The sequence below is a fragment of the Vicia villosa genome, linkage group LG5 (assembly GCF_029867415.1).
Source record: "Vicia villosa cultivar HV-30 ecotype Madison, WI linkage group LG5, Vvil1.0, whole genome shotgun sequence".
NCBI lineage: Eukaryota > Viridiplantae > Streptophyta > Magnoliopsida > Fabales > Fabaceae > Vicia > Vicia villosa.
Genome location: NC_081184.1, coordinates 146,088,453 through 146,110,056, shown reverse-complemented (window position 1 = coordinate 146,110,056; position 21,604 = coordinate 146,088,453). Strand labels below are relative to the sequence as shown.

Sequence of the window (21,604 nt, the reverse complement as noted above, 5' to 3'; positions counted from 1 at the left end):
ATACGGGCCAGGTGTGCTGAGGTCGGAATTGGCAATAATTGAAACAGTTTGGCAACAAGGTTTTCTCGTACAACATGGTAGTCGATTTCAATACGTTTTTTCCTTTCATAGAATGTTGCATTTGCAACAATGAGTCTAGCGGATTGATAATTGCCACAATATAAAGGCGCAGGTGTGATAAACTCAACATGGAAGTCACTCAGCTAGGGAGTGAGCTATTGTAACTCATAAACAATTGAAGCAAGGGTATGATACTTTTCCTCAGAGGAGTATCGAGAAATTGTAATTTGCTTCTTTGATTTCCACGATATGAGAGAATATCCTAAGAAAATGCAGAAGCCTGTAATTGATCACCTTGTATCACTGCATGAGGCCCAATCCCAATCACTAAAAGCCTTAAGTTGAAGAGTGGATGTGGATGAGAAGAACAATCCTTGAGATGGAGATTGCTTTATGCATTTGAGGACTCTATAAGCAGCCTGTAGGTGGAGAGTTGTAGGAGAGGGCATGAATTGACTTAGTTGTTGGAGTGAAAAACTTAAGTCGGGTCTTGTGGTGCACAAATAAATTAACCGTCCAATGAGCCTTCTATAAGTGGTGGGATCAGTTGGAGGAGAATCATCATTGGTAGTGTGCTTGTGAGATCTTGTCATTGGAGTAGGTGTAGGCTTGGAACTAGGAGACTTGTGTCATGTAATAATTCGAGGGAATATTTGCGTTGACAAATGGAAATCCCTTGAGAAGATCGAACAACTTCAATGCCAAGGAAGAACTGTAAGTTTCCAAGGTCCTTGATTTTCAAATTGGTGTCAAGCTTTAATTTTAAACTTTGGATTTCATCAATATCATTTCCTGATATGATGAGGTCATCAACATAAATGAGCAGAATCGTGTTTTTTATCAACAAGCTTAGTAAAAAGAGAGTGGTCTGCTTGAGATTGCTTGTAAGGGAAGGAAGTAAGTAAGGATGATAACTTTGCAAACTATTATCTACTAGCCTGTTTCAATCCATATAGATTTTGCAAGTTGTAAACCTGATTAGGAACTGATGGAATCAATCTAGGAGGTGGTGCCATGTAGACTTCCTCATCTAGGTCACCATGGAAGAAGGCATTACTGGCATCAAGTTGAATGAGATGTCAATGCTTTGAAGCAGCAGTTGTCAATAACAGTCTGACACTTGTCATTTTTTCAACAAGTAAGAATGTATCCATATAGTCAATGCTCTCAGTTTGTGTGTAATCCTTTGCAACCAATCGTGCTTTGTACCTCTCAATGGAGCCATCAACATGTCTCTTGATCTTGATCTTATAAACCCATTTAGACCCTGTAGGTTTCTTGTTGGGGGAAGAGAGGTCATGGTCCAAGTGTTGTTTTGTTTTAAGGCTTGAAGTTTAGTGGTTATGGCTTGATTCTATCATTCATGTTAAGAAGCTTGTTTGTAGGTTGTAGGTTCAATTTGTAAAGTGGTATTAGAAATGTAGTGATTGGATGCTGTGAATAAGTGAGAATTGTTGAGGTAAAGTGGTATTAGAAATGTAGACTGAATGACTGATAGCAAAGTTCCAAAAAAGCTTTGGTAGGTTGGATTGAAACATGATGGCTCTGGCAACGTTGAGAATATGCATGTGTTTTCTTTCTGCAACAAAATTTTGTTGATGAGTTATTATGCTGGTCCTTTGATGAATGCTATTTTTTATTTGAAATAATCACTCATTAATAACTCTATGCCATGATCTGATATGATCTTCTTGATGGTCTTCCCAAATTGAGTATGAGCCAAGCTGATGAATTGCATGATCATGGTTCATGTCTGATATTTAATTTTTATGAGCAAAGCCCAAATATGTCTTGTGAAGTTATCTACAATTGTTAAAGAGTAAGAGTGACCATAGACAAATGAGGGTGTGAAAGGGCCCCAAATGTCCAAGTGGATTAGTTCAAAAGAAGGTGTAGTTTGAATATTGCTCAAGGAAAAGAAATTTTTGTTTTCTTGGCACAGTGGTAACAATCATAGATAGAATCAACATTATCACACATAATGAAAAATCTTTGTTGAATTGTTTTTAATACATCGTGAGAAGGATGTCCAAGTCTATGATGGCAATGACTAAACTTATTGGGAGCATCAGAATTACACTGATTTGCATTTACAACAGTATTATAGGAAAAACCATAGGACAACACACAGATTTGAAATTAATAGGCTACTTGTTCCTTAAACATAAGGCATAGAGTCCACATTTAAGGATTTTTACAGCATGAAAACCATTGACAGAGAGTCCACAGTTAACAAAATGATACATAAACTTTGCTTATATTTGTCCATATATAACTTTTTAACAAAACAAGCCAATACATATATACTAGATAACTATAGGCTTCTATAGTTTCATAGGATAGATATTATATGCTTCACTTCATATGGCAGCAACCAACCACATCAAACATTGGTGAACCTAAGATATTCCTTCTTTGATGGAAGATCAGCAGTCTCAAAACCTTGAGGAAACATCTCCTTAGCTTGTTCATTAGTCACATCAGGCGAAATCACAACAGGGTCCCCAACCTTCCAGTTAGCAGGAGTTGCAATCTTGAACTTTGATGCCTTCTGCAATGAATCCACCACCCTCATCACTTCATCTAGGTTCCTCCCAGTTGTTGCAGGGTACAGAAAAGTCAACTTAATCTACAACAAATATCAAATAACCCATCATCATTTAAGGATGAAAAAGATTAGTAAAAAGTAAACATATATTTTCTTATTTTGCACCTTCTTATCTGGGCCAACAATATGAAGAGCCCTTGATGGTAAATTCCCATTGGAATCTTTCTCATCAGGATCAACCATGTTGAGTTGCTTGATGATTTCCCTTTTGGGATCAGAAATTATTGGATAGTTCACCTTTGCACCTGGCTGCATTCATCAAATACATGCATCAATATAGAAACAAACATAAACATGCATGCATGTGAAAAATAGTAAAAGAAACTCACAGTGTGGGCTTCAATGTCTTTGATCCACTCCTTGTGTGACTCTAAGTCATCGCAAGACAATCCTAAAAGTAAAACTCCTCGTTTGTTAAACTCAGAAGCATACTGAGCAATCTTACCAAGCTCAGTGGTGCAAACTGGGGTGAAATCACCAGGATGAGAGAAGAGAATGGTCCATTTATCAGAAAAGAACTGGTGAAGCTTGATTTTGCCTTGTGTGGTATCAACTTGAAGATCAGGAATAGTGTCTCCAATAGTAAGGCCAGGCATTTTTTTCCTGAGAATTTGAAACAGTTTCTTTTTTTTTTTTTTTTATGTTTTTGAGATGAATGAGAATGTGGTTTTTATAGATGATAGATGAGGACAGTTGTTTGCATGAAGAGAACGTGGCAAGGTGGTGAGGTGAACATGACTGTGCTGTTGCTTGTATATAATCCCACGTATACACTCCTAGTTTTCTTTGAAATTGTTGTAATTTTCTTATCAGACTAAAAACATATTAATTTCGTATTAACTGTTCTTGAAGTTCGAACTTTCTTTGTCATAATTACCTATAAAAAAGAAAGAAAGATTAAAAGTTAAAACACATCAAGTTCATTTCAATGTTTGCTACTATATTAAAATGGAAAGCCAAGAGAAATAAATGGAAAAAACAAAAAGAATTCCGTTGCCGGGACTTGAACCCGGGTCTCTCGGGTGAGAGCCGAGTATCCTGACCAACTAGACTACAACGGATGATGATTTTTATCCTCAGGAATTACAAATTTATCATTCGATATATCATCTACTTAATGTATAAGATTAAAAAATTTCTACCAGAGTTTACGAATAATAAATAAATTGTTATAGTTTTTGTAAAAATTATTTGGTAGCTTTTAATATTCCTTCCTGAAAATAATCTAATTTAAATTAACAAACTAAAATTGAAAATTAATCTTATAATTATATGCAAAGGAGTAATGGACATAACTAAAATTGACATTAGATCAAGCTCACATCTAATTTTAATTGGGTTAAAATATGCAAAGTAGTTGCTTCAATTCAGTCTCAATATGAACTAGCTTGTTGTTGGGTATAGTAGTAAAAAAAAAACAATTTGCAATTTCTAAACTTATTGAGCTTGGTTTAGTATTTCCCCTGCACCATTCTAGTTTCTTCCTTACCGTCTTCATCTTTCTCGTTCAAAAAACTTTTCAAATTTTAAAAAATTGTCTAAAAAATCATCTCAATAAGTTTGAAATATTTGAGTTTGTCAAATTGGATTACTTCTTATACAAGGTTTTAAAAAAATCCACGACCGCAAAAACGACTGTGACAAAACGATTTTGATAGATGCCGATATCAATACCGCTATCATTGTTTACTATATTGAAGAATAAATTGCGGCAAATTCACACTGCAACGACTGCAGTCAGTGTTGCGCACCAAAATCGCAAAAAACTTTATGCAACGATGTTGTGACCGCGACTGTTTTTTAAAACCCTGTCCTATATATTGAATTCAGTGGCTCAAGCAAAGACATTTGTCTACATAAAAAAATATGTTGAATTAGGTTCAATATGTTAAAACGCAAGCCAATAGGGACACCATGAAAACAAGAATCATATTGAGCAGGGAAGTAGATGAAAATTCAGTGGACCCAACATTGTATAAAGAAATCATTGACTCGCTAAGTTGGTGCAATACTAAACATGATATAACCTATAATGTAGGAATAGCGAGCGGATTCATGGAAAAACGTAAGGAAGCAAGAAGTAGTGGCACTTTGATCATGCAAAGCTGAGTAAGTTGCAGCATCATTTGCAACATGTCATGGTCTATGGCTTCAAATGCTCATGAAAGAACTCAAATTGGACAAAAGAGAGTTAATGAAGCTACTTGTGAACAACACTTATGCAATAAACTTAATCAAGCACCCAATAACACATGGTAGAAGTAAGCATATAGAGAGAAAATACCATTTTCTTCATCATCAAATAAACAAAAAGAATATGAAACTTGATTACTCAAAACCGAGAATCAATTGGCTAACTTGCTAACAAAACTATTGATGAAAAGTAGTCTTAAAAATTTCAAGAACAAGATAGGAATGAAATTTTATCTAGTATGAATTAGGTAATTTGTTAACCGTAATTCATATTAGTGTGATGATGGTAGTTACAGAGTTAGTTAATTGTGTAAGTTTGTTAGCAATCAAAAAGAAACTTGCTATTCCCTCTTCTCAATTCCAAAACACACTCATTCACTCTTTCAACTAATTGCTTAAATAAATTTTGTTCCAACCGTACTAACCTTATACAAATAAGAGATTAATCTGCATAAAACTATTAACTAGATACAGCTCTATATGCAGTATAATAATTTTTAAGCTATTATGATAACATAATTACTAGACTCGAGTGAGATTCCTGCAAGTAGGGCAAGAAGAATGAGACAACAACCACTTATCAATACAAACCACATGGAAATGATGATTGCATTTTGGCAGGAACCTTATTTGGTCACCATTACAGAATTCAGCCAAACAAATGACACAACTAGAAGCTGAAGATGGAGAACCTGAGTCATGAGAACTATATGTTGAAGTTGGCAAAGCTACCGTGTCTTTTTCCTTGATTCCGGTATTCAACCTCCTAGAAGAAATCCATTGCACAGGCTCTGTAAGTACACGACCAACACATTGAAAAACACATTGTAACATAGTATTAAGACCAAGAGCACAAACAATAGCACATAAAATAGCTGCCACTAGAACCATCCAATCAAAACCAGCTACTTGTTCGTGATCATGACATGGTATAGGAGATTGAGAGTGAGAATGGGAATGGTTTTCAGCCATGGAGATGGAAAAATAATGAGTAATGAGGGAAACATGGGAGAGGGTGACACATATATGAAGAAACTAATTTGGTACGAGATAAATATAACCACTAATATAAAGAGAATGTTTTAATTCATTGATTGTAATCAAAATGGGTGATTAAATAGATATGGTGGAGAAATTAATTGGTGGCGTTGGCATCTTTGGACATGAAAGATGCTTATTTGATAATCCACTCTTTTGTTCAAAATAATGAAGCTAATAGTAACCTTGTGAAGGAGCATGATGTGATGGATGTTGAATGATTGAATCCACTAACAAGTTATCACGTTCTTTTGCCTTCCACTTCTAAGTAATGGTGCGGCGTGGGGTTGCCGCAAAATATACTTGTCATGTACTAGAAGAACTAGTAGTAACATCTCACTATGTACTTCTTCATTGTAAGAGAAAATTGTTTGTGATCACAAAACATTTTGTATGATCGCAACACTTTGAGCTTGTCACATAAGTACATGCATATAAAAGAAAAAGCTAAAGAACTAAAAGAAAGAAAAAAAAGAGAAATAAAATAAAATGCTTCGTTAGAAAGAAAAAATTTATTTTTCATCTTTAAAATAATCTCTCACCGTGATGTCAAAATTAGAGATTTTCAATTGGACATGCTTAAATTCTTCTTTGAAATTAAAGATTCATGTTCAAGTCATTGATACAGAGAGATATAACTTTGCAAGAATGAATCAAAAGGTACTTGATATGACACATAGAAGAGCTTTTATATGATAGACCGTTAAAATAACTCATGTTTGCCCTGGTGTGGAATGTTTAGACCGTATGATTATATCCTAACAATCTATGATGGATACGCGGTCTCAATCTAATGTATGATCCTCTAAAAAGGGCTATCTATCCTCACTCGGTACAAAAATATTTTAGATTGATCTTTTTAGTTAATTCGCAAAATCTCTAAGGGTGTGTTTGGTATAGGTGAAATAAGGGAGAGAGAAGTTGAGTGGAGAGAAGTTGAAGAGAAATAGTAAAGTTTGTTTGTTTGGTTTGAAAGAGAGAAATTGAGTAGATACATAAATGTGTGGGACCCATGGTTTATTCTAATCTTCTCAGCATAGCAAGAAAGTGAAAAGAGGTGAGTATATTTTCTAAGATGACACTGCTACCCCTTTTGTATCATTTATCTATATTTATTTCATGATTTTTTTGGTGCTATATTCTGTTATTTTTATAGTTGTTCTAATGAAACATCGTTTTAAAACATAAAGAACTACTAACAATTACAAAAATTGTTTTAAAGTTATTTGTAAATTTATTCTATTCACTAATAAATGTTTATAATAAAAAATTAACAAAATTTTTAACTTAAAATTATTAAATTAAAATAAGAATGTTAAAAATCAAATCCACTAATTTATTTAACATAAATTTATTATTTCCAGATATATTGAAAAGATTAAGAAAAAAATCAACAATAAAATTAAAAAATTATTTTAATTTTACTAAGGGTATTTATGTCTTTGTCATAACATAAGACACTTTTATCTCTTCTATTTCTCTCTTCTTTCTCTTATACCAAACAATATATCAAATCTACTCTATTTCTATTCGTTTTCTCTCTTTACACACTCTTTCTCACTTCTTTCTCTCTTAATTTGTAAACGATCTTAATTTGACAGACTTCTCCAAGGATTTCATTACAACAGTTTTTCTATTTGGCATTAGCCTTGACCTGTGCTCGATTTTAATATTTTGATATAATACTATTGATTTCTCATCTATTTTGGACACTTGTAACTGTTGTTGGAGTACTCAAGTCAATTATATTGTTGTTATTGTCATTAGTCATGTTGTTTGGATCAGGTGGCATGTGATAGATCAATCTTGTTTTAATATTAGAAAACATATATTTTAGGATAGGTGATAAGAATATGCAAGGTGGCTATATCGCGTGATTGAATACCACATTTTTAAATATAAAGTTTATACTTTGTTAACCAATGCTCGTTTTCCTTTTATTTTCTCTCTCCCTATTTTGTCTTCTTCCACATTTCTAAGGTGTTCTACTTCTATCTATGGAGGTGTGTCACGCCTTTTTTTTAATAATCCGCTCACTCGTGTCTTTGTCTTATGATTATTTTTTGTTAAGAGATTTGGTTAAGTTAAAATTTCAGCCAAAGTTTCCTTAAGACAGTGCAAACTTAAAATTTCGTACTTGAATTTTCTAAGCTTTTGACGTGAGCAAACACGCAAGAAAAGAAGAAGAAAAATATACTAGTCTAGTCAGCTCTCCATGTGATATACAAGTCCTCGAAAGGGACGTTACTCTTTTTTTTCGCCATCAATTATAGTACTAATTTATATTATTCATAATTTTAGACCATTAAATAATATTAACTATTTTTTTCTATAATATAAGTTTGTTGTATGTCGACTTAGCTCATTATAATTAACAAAGACATTAAGTAAATTAAACTCATTTATATTTATATAATCTATTTTTTTTAAAGTCCTTAATTACCTAAAAAAATTAAATATATTAAAGACAAGTTTGAAACAAGTCATAGAAAATTAAGTACAAGCAATTGACCAAGTCATGTAATAATAATCCATGAGCAATAATTACGCAGTTTCCATGAAATTTTCCTATCCATCCACAAAAGCTGTCAAGAATGAAGACTAAAAAACAACTCATGTGAATGCTAACATAGTCAATGCTGACATTACAAACCCCTTCTACACAGAGCTATTGTACTGCTTTGTGACCAAACCAAAAAACCTCTAATGTGAATTGAATGAATCCCAACGCCCCCACTTAGTTACACCCTCCCCTATAAAAAACAACACAACACAAGATAAGAAAAACCAAAAGTAAACACAACCAAAACAGGAAATGAGTGAAACGAACAAGATGGTTCCTGTCTGGTTACTCACCGTTACAGTAGCGACTTTACTGTTAACAACACAAACATATGCTCAACCAGAAGCAAATTTCAAATGCGCCACCGAAAGCGCCACGTGCCGCAGTCTAGCCGACTACTCTTCCACCAACACAACAACCTTAAAAGAAATCGCAACCCTGTTCGGCGTGAAACACTTCCTCGACCTCCTCGGAGCCAACAACCTCCCATCCAACACCAAAAACACTTACCCACTAACCGCCAAACAATCCATCAAGGTTCCATTTCCCTGCAAATGCGGTAACTTAACCGGTAAATCCAACAACATACCGCGGTACAAGATAAAACCAGGTGACACGTTAAGCCAAATAGCGAATGTTCGTTTTGCTGGTTTGGTCAAGTATCAACAGATCCAAACCGCTAATAAGATACCAGATGCTAACAATATAACCGCCGGTGATACACTTTGGATCCCTTTGCCTTGTAGCTGTGATAAAGTGGGTGGGAGCAGTGTGATGCACTATGCACATCTTGTGGAATCTGGTAGTAGCATTGATGCTATTGCTCAAGAATATGGCACAACATCACAAACGCTACTCACTATCAATGGTATTGATGATCCTAAAAAACTTCAAGCCGGTCAAGTTCTAGATGTTCCTCTTCCAGGTAAAATCTTTGTCTATCTATTACGCACTATCTTTGAGGGCATGCAAGGCAGACTATCCCACCAGACTCAAAATTTGTCACAGTTAAACTCAGGTTAAATAGCCGAGGTTAAATAGTGCCTTTATTTGTTGTATCAAGGTTAAATTACGATTAATCTATACGGGGTCTAAAAAAACTTGAGACGGCTATGTATGTGGTTTTAATTTGAACTAATGAATGAATGAACTTATGTGTTTGTTTGATTTGTGCAGTTTGTAACACAAATGTGAGGAATGATTCGGTGGATTTTCCATTGCTTGTACCAAATGGGACTTATTACTATACTGCCAATAATTGTGTCAAATGTAAATGTGACTCTGCTGGTAGTAGTAACAACAGCAATTCTATGTTACAATGTGAGGAGTCGGGACTAAAACCGATAAATCAGTGGTCAGTTTGTCCGTCTGCGAAATGCTCCAAGAATGTGTTGATTGGGAACATTACGTCTACTGATTCGTGTAACCGGACGTTTTGTGATTATGTGGGTTATACTTCTCGCAATATCTCTGTCGATCTTGTAACTCAAAACACTTGCGCTGGTTAGTTAGTTAGTTAGTTACGGATTGTGTTTTTGGTTTGTGAAATTGTTTGTTGGTTGCTAATGATGTTTTTGTTTGTTTCTGATTTGTTTTCAGTGGCACCAAGTGGTTCAGGTGGTTCGGGTTCAGGTGGATCAGGGGCATCTAGGAGCATCTTGAATGGCTTGGCTTGGAATAAGCTTCTTATTCTCATTCACTTCCTTCTGTTTTTTGTTTATCTTTTGTAGTACAAACCCTGCATCTTTGTTCTTTTCTTTCTATGAGTTCATTGTTTAGTATTGTGTATTGTGAGTGTTGCCACTTAATTGAAAATTTTCATGTTATTTTTTTCTTCTATTTAGTGTATATTTGGCTTGATTGTGAGTTAGGATTAATCAGAGTGCTACCATGACTTTGTCATACTCACATTGATTTCAAAGATACATTTACAATATTTGTAATATAGCATGTTTGGAAGAATAAGAGTATTGTCTGAACTACAATAATGTGTATCTTTAGACTTTCCATGCCATATTCAATTCCACTCTTTGGACTTCAAAGGCTTTTGATGGAAGACTACAATTGTTGACTTACCTAATATTAAATTATTCTTATTGTCTATAGTCAATTTTCTCATTATCATACCATTTAGCCAATAGTTTTGAAGACAAATATGTGTAGTTTTAGATGATGTGCAAGTTGCTTATGCACAATGCCTAGTGGGATGACTATGATTAAGCCAACTTCTTTCCTCCATTATCTTTTCATTTTCTACATTTCCAACCATAAAGAATAGACTAGATATAAGATAGTAGTTTAATAATCATCATAAAAATAGTAAATCTAGCCATTAAGTAAGAATTCAATTTATATAATATATCATTCACTGTTATGTTTTGTATGAATACTTGCAAACTTATAAGACATTCAATTTCTGCAGCAATAAGCTATACTAGTGAAGCAAAATATTACTTTAGAAGAACTCTTCCATTTATTTATGAACACAGTTATCTTTTTTCTTATTGTTCAACTCTGAAGAAGACCGATCCTTTAGCTTCTTTCTCACTCTCCACAACTACAACATTATCCGACACATTCGTAACAGAATGTGCCACAAATTTTGGCTCCCCTTGAGCATAAAATGAATACTGAACATGATTAATCCGATTAGGAAATACCAAAACTGATGAAAAATCAGCCTCCCATTTTGTGCCGTTACCGCTCACAGTTAACTTCCCAACGGTTGATCTCAGCCCCATACCGTTTACATTGTTTCTATCAATCATTACTTGATCAACATTACTAAATTGCCCGTCGAGACTTACAATCGGAACCTTCTTATTAGGATCGCCGTTGAACATATTATCAACTATATTCAAGCCCAAAATCTGACCTTTAACCGACTTTACTAAAATATTAGCATCCCCGAGAAACAGGCCATTAGTGACATGAACTTGAACAGGGTCTTCCATTACTATACCAGTATAATCCATATAACAGTTGTCTATTCTAGTTAAAGAATTTCCTGCTAATTTCACTAAGATACCTATACCGCCAAATCCTGTTGCTTTGTTATAACAATGCACCCCTGATAGAATATTAGCTTGGCCCCTTAGCACAATACCAATGGCTGCTGAGAAAATCGCGACATCCGTGACAGCATTATCGTTACTAGCAAGATCAATAGCGACCCCCGAAAAGTCCTTCTCAGTGCGGTCACCACCAACTGTTGAGTGTTGTCCAAGAAAACAACTTGATATGAATGTCTCGTGTCCTTTCTGTACTAGGATTCCTTCTGTGGTGAAATGTAAGAAGAAACAGTTGTTGATTCGGATTCTAGCGGAATCAACAATGAATATTCCTCCTCCTCTGTAGCTTGAATCAAACAGGATGTCCCTGAAAGTTATGTCTTCATAGTAAATGCCATTGTTTTGTGTCTTTATGTCACTGAGGTTACCACTTTGCATAGATTCTGCTGTCTTGAGTTTGTTGGAATTTGATGAGCTCAGCTCAACTAGATGTCGGTCACCAGGAAAAGTATCAGATGCTCTCAAGGTTCCTCCTTTAACCTGTTCATGATCATACTTTTCATAAAGTTTTTGTTGTGTTGTTGAGGCAATTCATAAAGTTAAGATGCAAAGAAGTGATTAACTTCATTTCTGCCATATCAATAATATATGAAAAAATATATGTTTTTTAACTAAATGCGTAAAACTGGATAGTTGGTAACTTGGTATAAACAAAAATTAAAAAAAAAACCAATCTAGTATAATTAATTAAATAAAAACGAAGATATTTAAATATTTTGCCCCTAAAAAGCTCGAACCTAAACTTTTTGTAAAGAGAAAAGTGATATACAGGTAAACACGCGGCATGTCCTGCATGTTCTGTCGTGTAAGCCTAGCTGAAAAGTTGAAAAAAGGACATCTACAAAAATTAAATACAATTAATTCTTTTAAATTTTATGGAAAATACAAGTTATATTTATCAAAATTTCTATCCCAACATTTAATAGATTAAAATATCTGCATAAAATATTTTTTAAATTTAATAAAAGTATAAAAAAATTAAAAGTTGATCAAAATTTCCTTTATAATATTTTGAATTCATGATGTTATGTTAAAACAAAATTTCAAAATTTCCTCCACATGCAACAACAACATTAAATTTACATTAAATGAAAATGTATGTTTGAGAAAGATAATGAAGGAGATACTTACCACAACATTGCCACCACCTGGTGCAAAAGTAATTGGTTTACTGATTTTGTAATCCCCACCTTGCAAATCAATAACAACACCCCCCAAATCTTTCACGCCTGCTACCAATTCCAGACCCTTTTGCAACTTAAATGCATCCTCCACAGCTTTCAATATCGCATCACTACTCTCTTCTGATCCTGTTGGGTCTGCACCATATTCACTCAGGTACAATACCCTCTTACTCTATCAATGCACAACAACAAAAGTCACAAATTGGTATAAAACACTAATAATAGTTCAATCACTTCAATGTACGTAGCTAAAATGCTTACCGTGTTTGTTTGTGAAGACGATGCCAAAGGTGGTGAAGCATTAGCCAATGTTTGATCAAGTTTGTGTTTGAACTCTGATAGCTTTTCCTCTCTGGTGAAAAATTTGGAACATGTTGATGCTTCTATTACCAACACCAATGAGAAAACAAAATACACAGTTGAGAATCTCATGTTTTTTGGTTTGGAAAACAGTGCAATGTTTGTTTTTTATATGAGTTAAAGTGAAAGTAAAGGTAAGAACATTTGTGTTAGGCTTTTAAGATCATTGAATTCAACTGTTGGCATTGTTCATCTTTGCTAAGGTAAGGACACCAAATACAGTTGTGGACATTTATTATAGGATTGGACGGTTTCGTACCCTCAGGGTTTGCTGACCAATACAAATAATAATTTATTTTGTACCAAAAACAAGGAAAATATTTCTTTATAAATGCAGAATCAAACTCAAAACTTTTGCATCTAATGTTAGTATTTTGATCAAAAGTAGTATTTTTAGTTCGTAAAATTAGTTCATTATACAAAAAAAGGTGATGTAACAAATGTTAGGCCATGTGACTTGTCTACATTATTAATCAATTTTCCTCCATCTCATTCTGACTTTTTTTTAAAATGTCATTATTTGATCAATTAAAATTGCAAATTTTACAAAAACAATTAATATAATTTTTTGTCTATTCCATAAAGTTCAATACTTTTGAATTATATATTGGATTTGTTTATAAAACTATTTATGTAAAATTTTAAACATATTTTAAATATTATTGTTATCTTTTGTATTTTATATATTTATATGTATTAGAACCCTTGATTAATGATTCATTTGGATAATTACTTGTTTTAATAGACAATAGATTCATATAATACATATATGAAAAAATTCAGTCAACATTATAAATATCTATTTATTGTTTAGTCAACAATTTAAAAAATTTTAAAAATAACTTAAATTTAAACTACATGAATATCATTTACAATATCAATTTTAAAAAATGAAATAATATATGCATTATCTTTTTATCTTTTTCATTTATTGTATAATATATATATATATATATATATATATATATATATATATATATATATATATATACATTCATTGACAGAGTTACCAGCGAACCCGTACACGCGCACGGGCTTAACCCCTCCTTTTGTTGTATACTCCCCATATTAATAGTCAGTTTTTAGACAACATCAGGGAAAAAACTAATAATTTTTAGACAAAATTTATAAAAATAGGGTGTAAAATTTTTAGACAAAATCAAAAACAAAATTAGTAAAAACAAGGTGTAAAATTAATAAAAACAGTGTGTAAAACTTTGGCCCTAACTCCCTAAAATTTTAGAGTTCGCCATTAATAATAGTTGCATGTGTTTTAGTTTTTATAGTAGTAACATGGTATGAATTCATAAATTTAAATTAAAAAATAAAATTAATTACTAGTTAAAGATATTAATTAAGATAGTTAAATCGAAAATGAAAGAATGGAAGTATAAGATTTGAAATAAATATTTCAATTAGTACTGATATTTTAAAATAATTAAATATTATTATATTATTAATAAAATAAGACATAAAGTAGATTATTAATAAAATAAACCTCAACTATTTTTTCTTTTGTAAAGATTCCAAAAATTTAAGTCAATAGGGTTGTCATAAGAAATTATAGTCTACTATTTTTTTTTTTAACTTTTTAGATATTGTTCAAATAATTTTCACTTTTATAAATAAAAAAGAAAAATTTAATTGAACTTTTTTTAAAATAAAATAAAAGTCTTTAATCTATTTTCTTTTTTTGGAAAAAAAAGAGGGCCTAAGCCCAAGTCTTTAATCTATTTTTTCATCCTTATAGATATTATCCAAAAAGAATTATATATAGTCAAAAATCCATTTATTACAAAAGTTAAAAGTATAAAACGCTTATTCTAATTTTCTTTTTTGTAAATATATATATATATATATATATATATATATATATATATATATATATATATATATATATACACGTGCACAATCTCTATTTTTTAGTAGCATGTGATAATTATTTAAAAAAAAAATTAGAAGTTCATCAGATAATAATTTTATAATTTTTAACGAATAATTAAAATATATATTTTTAAATATCAAGCAAGTATATAATTAGCATCATAGAAATAACATGGTGAATAGAGGTCCAAGATCCGAATCGCAATAATTTTTGAAACTTTTGAATGAAAACCACTATGTTTTTAGATACATAATATGTGATGATAAAGCCACTGTTCGTGATATTTTCTAGACTCATCCCAAGAGTTGTTCGACATATTTTCCAATGTCCTCATTATTGATGCAACGTACAAGACCAAAAGTATAGGTTTCCGCCTCTTGAAATGGTTGGTGTTACTTCTGTGGAGAAGACTTTTTCAGTGGGATTTGTATTATTGGAATTCGAAAAAGAGGCGAATGTTACATGTGCACAGTTAAGAAGACTTATGATATTTCATGTGTTTGCCTCATTGCAAAAAAAATAAAGATTAATTATCCGATACCTGTGGATGAAGTGTACAGTCACTGAAAAAGACTCTGGTTTGATGATGATGTTGTGCTGAAGGATGATAAATCCGATATAAACATCCAAACCGAGTGAGAAATAATCCAGGATAGATTTGCGATCACACCATGAAATTGCACATCAAAGAGCAATTGAGGAAGATTGCATATCCGGAAACCACAGATTTGAAACCTCCTTCACAACTGGTTAAAACCAAAAGTTCCCCCAAAAAAGGTAGAAACGACTTAAGATGAAAATTCAACAAAACGGTCTCCATCGTACTTTAAACATGTAGATTCATATTTCCCGAATTCTCTAACTCTAAAATCTCAAAAAGGGTTGAAAAGGGTGCTAGCATTAGTGATAAGTACATTTTTGTAGTTATTTTGGTTAATAGTTTTGGTGCACTTATCTACTTTTTTTCCTCAATTTGTGCGTGTTTTAGTGTATATTATATAATACGTATATTTTATGTTTAATCGAGTTTTTGATTCCTTTATGTACCGATTAATAGTTTTCCATTTATTTTGTAGGTATTTGAGCATGTATAGAGCATTCAGGAATAGAGCTCCAAGGATGCATTTTTTGTCAATAAAGAAATAAGGCAAGGAAGAAAGTCAGTGGCTTGAAGAAATTAAGAAGTTGCATACTGGTGTCATTCGCTGAGAGAAGCTGCTTTCGTTGGGTGAATTTGTGGCTTCTAATGTGACTCGTCGGGCGAATCTTTAATTTGTCAGGCGAACGTGAAGATGAAATTTGGGCTGGCTTCTGTCCTGGAAGATTTATGGTTTTTTCTTTACTTTATGTTAGAAATAACTTAGGGTTTGAGTGATGCTGGATGATACTGACGAGTATTGTAGGTTGAGTATAATTGGTCGATAAGTTTAATTTTATGAGAAGTAAATTATATGAAATGTCTGATAAGTTGCTTCTATCTGAGGAATGAATTCTTTTTGTGTTAATATTTACTTTTCTATTTTTATGCTTTAACTATTCAAACCTAAACTCATAACCGCGGAAACCATTGAATGACAGTGCACGCACTGATCCCTGTGGAGATGATAATTTCCCGGATAAATATTTCCAAAATTTTTGTTGCTTGCCGCTAAATTGCTTCAACAATTAAAAAACCACCACCACCGATGCCCGAAATTGAATTCATTCATGAAATGTCGCTTTTTATGCACAAGCACATTGAACGGATTGGGAATATTGGGGATGATGGTAATTGTGGTTATCGGATTTATCTGGATTGTTTGGTAAATTAGAGGAGGATCACCCACTTGTCCGCGTCACACTTTTGAAAGAGTTGACGATGCATAGGGAATTGTACATGAGGTTATAAGGTCCTAAAAAAATTGATTGAATTCAAAGTGCACTTGTTCCTTGTCGTAGTGGTAAGGCGACGTTTTAAAAATGGACGCGCTTCCCTCAAATGGGTCACTTGATAGCAAGTGTGTATGAAAGAGTGTGTATTGATCTAACAAGACATGGGTTATTAGAGACATTTTTTCATTACGTAGTGGTCCGCCTAAAAACGGTGACAGACGCATCATGTGCATAAGATTTCTTTCAAAGGGTCTACATTTTGTTCAGGTTGATTTGAAACCTAGGTGTCCAATTTCGGCTACATCAATCAAGTGGACGACACATTCAACAATTGAGGCGGAAACTTGGTCAGATCAATTTACGGAGAGGATGATAGAGTTCACGAACTTGATGAAGCTTGAAAGAGAATCAAATAAGGATGCGTCGAAAGCAACCAATTGTAGATTTTTGTGGTACTGGATTATTTGATGCATTTTAGATTGTAATCGATACACTTTTTGTATGTATTAATTTTGATACGATTTAATACATATTAATTTTATGGTCTTCTTTTGGTTTACAGTGCATGTTTACAAAGATTCTAGATTTTTTTCTAATTCAGTGAAGTTTTCGAAAATGTGTCTCCAAAGTCACCCTTTTTATAATTAAATGTGTGGTTTATTCAGATATGTGACTTCAAACTCATTCTTTTTGTAATAAAACATCTTGCTTATTCGGACATGAATTTTCGAATTTTTACCTAATAAGTGATAAAAAAATTGCGGTCCAAAGTTACCCAGTACTTGTATAAATCGGGTGTGTCTCAACCCTTATTTGCTCTACCAAAACACTAAATTTAGAGAGATGACTTCATATCTCCACATTGTGTTTGTGTATTTCAATGGTCAGAAACCACCGCTTTCATTTAGGGTCACCGAAGAAATATCCCTCGCAGATCTGATATCCAAACTGAATACTCTGATGTGCTTTCTAGAAAATCGCAGAGTTGTCAAGCATAAATATCGTTCATTCACCCTCATTTGACAGCAAAAGGAATGTCCATTTCACTAACCTTAATCTAAAATCGGATGTAGATCTAAAGATTAAGTGGAGTATTTTCTCTGTTATATATCAAAGAGTCCTACTAAAGTGGATATTAAGATTCAAAGTTGTTTCAATGATATAATCATTGCAAAATTGTTAACAAGTCCATCACATCCACTTAACAATTTTATAAATTCTTTTTTTGTTACATTTAAAAGAATAAATAAGTTAAAAATAATAATCTGAGGAAGAATGAATTTCTATTGAACCGGAGCACCATTCCGATAACGCTAGTCCCCGGAAAATCAAATCACCGACATCCCTGATCTAAATTCCCAATTTTCAAAACCCTAACAACAACATCAAACTTCCAATCTCATCTCGTTTCATCTCAACTAGATCTCATTCCCCAAAATTCAAAAATGTCATCAGGGTTTCTCCACCAAAGAACTCTCCACAACCCTTTCTCAACTCAATTCTACACTTCACCTTCATCTTCAACAAACACCAAAAAACCCCTTTCGATTCTATCTCCCACAGTTCTCCTTCCCCTATTATCCCTCATTGTGGTGCTGGGTGTTTTCTCCCCATGGCTAGGAGTGCCTCAAAATCTCTTCTTTACTTCAAACCCTGAAATTTCCAAATGGGGTCACTATACATTGGATCAAGCACTCACCTTTGTGGCTAGAAATGGGACTGTGATTGTTTGTATTGTTAGCCAACCTTACTTGCCTTTTCTCAATAACTGGTTGATAAGTGTTGCTATGCAGAAGCGGCAAGATATGGTTCTTGTTATTGCTGAGGATTATCATTCGCTTTATAAGGTTAATGAACTTTGGCCGGGTCATGCTGTTCTTATTCCTCCTGTGCTTGATGTTGAAGCTTCTCACAAGTTCGGTTCTATGGTTTGTCTCTTTTTGCAAATAATTCTTTTGATTCTTGATTTCATAACTATGAATATGATTTCATTATAGGCTTGTAACTACATAATGTGATTTAGTTATCTGGTGTGTGTATTGAGTTTTGGTTATTATCTTGAATGCTTTTTGGATATGTAACATGTTTTGATATCATGGGTGGTTTTTCTTTTTTTTTTTAGCTTATCTTTTATGTGGTATTATTAGTTTTTGGATCCATTTCTTTCACTTGTGTGATGCTGAATTTTAGAATCCATGCTTGTTTATTTCACTGTGTAGGGTTTCTTCAACTTTACAGCCAGGAGGCCGAGCCATCTGCTGAAGATTTTGGAGCTTGGATACAGCGTAATGTATAATGACGTCGACATGGTTTGGTTAGCTGATCCATTTCCTTATCTGCAAGGGAGTCACGATGTGTACTTTACAGATGATATGACTGCGGTAAGTACTCTCATGTAGTTTCTTTTTCTGCACCATTTTAGTTATTATATTATAACTTCAAGCTCCGTCGATCCTAGAAACTTGTTGTCTACACCCATGCTTTCAGTGTGTGTGTAATATATATAATTCTGTTTGATAACCATATTAGTAGTTGGTTAGTTAGTTGCAGTTAGTTTCTTAGTTGCCGATGCGATTAGAAAAGATAGGATATTAAAATCTATATAAATAATAGAAGGAGAAAACCTTCAAAGCAGTATTATCAATGGTAGATGGTCATGGAAGAATATGGCTGCCAGCCAAAAGTCCGCCATAGAACATGGTGTTGCGGTTGGCACAAAATCCACCATGCCACAAAATGTGCTGCCGTGGCGGAAATTTGTCAATACTGTTTCAAAATTGTGTAAGTCTGTAATTTGTAGCTATTTCAGGGGAGACTTTCCTTATTCCTTCTAATAAAGTATCAAGTATCTAATGAATTCGTATTGGCTCTATCAGTTTGAAGTGAAATGCTAGCTACACATTTTTCACGCATTATTATTGGATAAATTTTATGTAGGTTTCACTAAATAGTCTAAGCCCTTCCCAAAACTTGCTCTATTTGTCCGTCATATATTGCGATTCTTACATTTCTCTCAAATTGAAAACCTTTGCAAAATATTAATACTGGGATTTGTGTTCCAGCTAAAATAATTTAATAACATGATGCAGTATATCTGTTTTATCATCTTACAATTTTTTTGGGTAAAAAAAATGAACATAAGAATTGGGAGGATGATTGATCTTGCTTAGTTGCTTTATCCTCCTATCCGTCAACTTTGTTACTTATAACTAGCAAATAGATAGGTAGCTGATGCTTGTTGTGGCAATAGTTTTAATTCAAAAAAATATTATCCATAGTTTGTACCTTTGCTTAAACTCCATTTTGTGAATCTGTGAAACAACTATGCAGAGGAAACATCCTGAAATTCATGACAGTACTTAGTGAACATTTAGAAGTTCAACGATATTAGTGTTCTCCTTGTTCTCATGATCCTTTTAGATTTTCTTTTCAATCATGAAAAAAAATTATTATAAATGTATTCACTTCACATGATACCAAGGAAGATTACATTTCAATCTACTCACAGACAATGCTAATGTACCCGAAGGTACATCCACAAGTTATAGTAAAGCAGGCTCCAATTCTTTTTATTTTCTTTGTCTGAATATGTATTGCATTTCTAGTGTGATTCTGTTTTTGTTCTTATATAGTTGCCTTCTTTTTCTTTCTATTTCTTCGTGAGTGCAGATCAAGCCATTGAACCATTCTCACGATTTACCACCACCGGGAAAAAAGGGACGGCCTTATATATGTAGTTGCATGATTTTCCTCCGGCCTACAGATGGAGCAAAGCTAATTTTGAAAAAGTGGTTAGAGGAACTTCAGATGGAGCCATGGTCTAGAACCAAGAAATCTAATGATCAACCTGCTTTTAACTGGGCTTTAATGAAGAATGCTAAAGAGGTATGTTGCAGTTTTCTCACTTCCTTCTAGTTCACTTCTGTTCGCAAATGTTCTGCTTCAATTGTCCTAAAGACATCATGATTTTCCTCATTGCAGGCCGATTTGTACCTGCTTCCTCAAGAAGCATTTCCTACAGGCGGTTTATATTTCAAGAACAAAACATGGGTCAAGGAAACTAAAGGAAAGCATGTCATAATTCACAACAATTATATAGTTGGTTTTGAGAAAAAGATAAAGCGATTTCGTGACTATGGTTTCTGGTTGGTGGATGACCATAAACAAGAGTCGCCTCTGGGTGGATTATGACGCTACCTTGTTACAAGTTTATCTTCGGCCTAATTTGGTCCCTAAGCATTTGGATTCAGAACATGCCTTCTGCCAAACTGTTCAGCCTGACTTGCTTGATTGATATTTTTTCTGAAGATGTTTCAAGTGCTTGTATCAACACACAGGGTGAGGGAAGAAAAATGTGTCCTGTTTTGAATTTGTGATCAAGAAAGGTGCTTACATATGGATACATTTTATTTAAGGGTACAAACAAGATGAGGGTAGTTTTTATTTGGTTCTTAGTGCTGTACCTCCTATGTTACAAATATTAAATTAGCATATGTATGAAATATTTACAAGTATTATGAAATATAATTTTTTATAGTATGAAACATTCAATTTAGCATATACCTTCTTGAAGCATATTTCTATGTTATGCCAATGCAGGGAGGTAAAGTACCAAAAGCTACGTTGGGTATCATGAAAAATTAATTGACAAAATAATAATGCGTTTGCCGGGAGTCGAACCCGGGTCTATTGCTTGGAAGGCAATTATCCTGACCGTTGAACTACAAACGCATGTTGTTGATGACCCTTGTCCTGGTTATATTATATATT

At 33.4% G+C, this 21,604-nt stretch overlaps 5 protein-coding genes and 2 non-coding genes across 7 annotated transcripts; 2 read left to right on the top strand and 5 right to left on the bottom strand.

The window, feature by feature from the left end:
• Positions 1-2,192: 2,192 nt before the first annotated feature.
• On the bottom strand, positions 2,193-3,312 carry LOC131603028 (1-Cys peroxiredoxin). Its single transcript, XM_058875267.1, has 3 exons — positions 2,998-3,312; positions 2,774-2,917; positions 2,193-2,689 (listed from the first exon to the last, which is right to left on the bottom strand). Exons 1-3 carry the CDS (start codon positions 3,262-3,264, stop codon positions 2,444-2,446), a joined length of 657 nt encoding a protein of 218 aa, XP_058731250.1. The 5' UTR covers positions 3,265-3,312; the 3' UTR covers positions 2,193-2,443.
• Positions 3,313-3,656: 344 nt separating this feature from the next.
• Positions 3,657-3,729, bottom strand: TRNAE-CUC (transfer RNA glutamic acid (anticodon CUC)). The gene has a single exon. It is a non-coding gene; the product is annotated as a tRNA-Glu (tRNA).
• A 1,654-nt stretch (positions 3,730-5,383) lies between these two features.
• Positions 5,384-5,833, bottom strand: LOC131605678 (RING-H2 finger protein ATL73-like). The gene has a single exon (XM_058878007.1). The coding sequence runs from the start codon at positions 5,831-5,833 to the stop codon at positions 5,384-5,386; it is 450 nt and encodes a 149-aa protein (XP_058733990.1).
• Positions 5,834-8,525: 2,692 nt separating this feature from the next.
• Positions 8,526-10,427, top strand: LOC131603026 (lysM domain-containing GPI-anchored protein 2). Its single transcript, XM_058875265.1, has 3 exons — positions 8,526-9,387; positions 9,639-9,965; positions 10,062-10,427. The coding sequence occupies exons 1-3, from the start codon at positions 8,715-8,717 to the stop codon at positions 10,190-10,192; spliced, it is 1,131 nt and encodes a 376-aa protein (XP_058731248.1). The 5' UTR covers positions 8,526-8,714; the 3' UTR covers positions 10,193-10,427.
• Positions 10,428-10,541: 114 nt separating this feature from the next.
• LOC131603025 (polygalacturonase QRT3) lies at positions 10,542-13,287 on the bottom strand. The gene is made up of 3 exons (XM_058875264.1): positions 12,979-13,287; positions 12,665-12,889; positions 10,542-12,013 (listed from the first exon to the last, which is right to left on the bottom strand). The coding sequence occupies exons 1-3, from the start codon at positions 13,147-13,149 to the stop codon at positions 10,964-10,966; spliced, it is 1,446 nt and encodes a 481-aa protein (XP_058731247.1). The 5' UTR covers positions 13,150-13,287; the 3' UTR covers positions 10,542-10,963.
• Positions 13,288-18,070: 4,783 nt separating this feature from the next.
• LOC131603021 (UDP-D-xylose:L-fucose alpha-1,3-D-xylosyltransferase MGP4-like) lies at positions 18,071-21,368 on the top strand. Its single transcript, XM_058875262.1, has 4 exons — positions 18,071-18,762; positions 19,054-19,215; positions 20,504-20,719; positions 20,816-21,368. Exons 1-4 carry the CDS (start codon positions 18,280-18,282, stop codon positions 21,023-21,025), a joined length of 1,071 nt encoding a protein of 356 aa, XP_058731245.1. The 5' UTR covers positions 18,071-18,279; the 3' UTR covers positions 21,026-21,368.
• A 125-nt stretch (positions 21,369-21,493) lies between these two features.
• On the bottom strand, positions 21,494-21,565 carry TRNAG-UCC (transfer RNA glycine (anticodon UCC)). The gene has a single exon. It is a non-coding gene; the product is annotated as a tRNA-Gly (tRNA).
• Between the last annotated feature and the right edge of the window lie 39 nt (positions 21,566-21,604).

Bases quoted from the DNA above. Each gene is read 5' to 3' on its own strand.
- LOC131603021 (XM_058875262.1), top strand. From the start codon at position 18,280: ATGTCATCAGGGTTTCTCCACCAAAGAACTCTCCACAACCCTTTCTCA. The intron at 19,216-20,503 runs GTAAGTACTCTC...TCGTGAGTGCAG, and splicing joins TTACAGATGATATGACTGCG to ATCAAGCCATTGAACCATTC. The intron at 20,720-20,815 runs GTATGTTGCAGT...TCCTCATTGCAG, and splicing joins TAATGAAGAATGCTAAAGAG to GCCGATTTGTACCTGCTTCC.
- LOC131603028 (XM_058875267.1), bottom strand. From the start codon at position 3,264: ATGCCTGGCCTTACTATTGGAGACACTATTCCTGATCTTCAAGTTGAT. The intron at 2,918-2,997 runs GTGAGTTTCTTT...TGATGAATGCAG, and splicing joins AAGACATTGAAGCCCACACT to CCAGGTGCAAAGGTGAACTA. The intron at 2,690-2,773 runs GTGCAAAATAAG...TATTTGTTGTAG, and splicing joins TTGTTGGCCCAGATAAGAAG to ATTAAGTTGACTTTTCTGTA.
- LOC131603026 (XM_058875265.1), top strand. From the start codon at position 8,715: ATGAGTGAAACGAACAAGATGGTTCCTGTCTGGTTACTCACCGTTACA. The intron at 9,388-9,638 runs GTAAAATCTTTG...TGATTTGTGCAG, and splicing joins TCTAGATGTTCCTCTTCCAG to TTTGTAACACAAATGTGAGG. The intron at 9,966-10,061 runs GTTAGTTAGTTA...ATTTGTTTTCAG, and splicing joins AACTCAAAACACTTGCGCTG to TGGCACCAAGTGGTTCAGGT.
- LOC131603025 (XM_058875264.1), bottom strand. From the start codon at position 13,149: ATGAGATTCTCAACTGTGTATTTTGTTTTCTCATTGGTGTTGGTAATA. The intron at 12,890-12,978 runs GTAAGCATTTTA...GTGCATTGATAG, and splicing joins CGTCTTCACAAACAAACACG to AGTAAGAGGGTATTGTACCT. The intron at 12,014-12,664 runs GTAAGTATCTCC...GATCATGAACAG, and splicing joins CAGGTGGTGGCAATGTTGTG to GTTAAAGGAGGAACCTTGAG.
- LOC131605678 (XM_058878007.1), bottom strand. From the start codon at position 5,833: ATGGCTGAAAACCATTCCCATTCTCACTCTCAATCTCCTATACCATGT.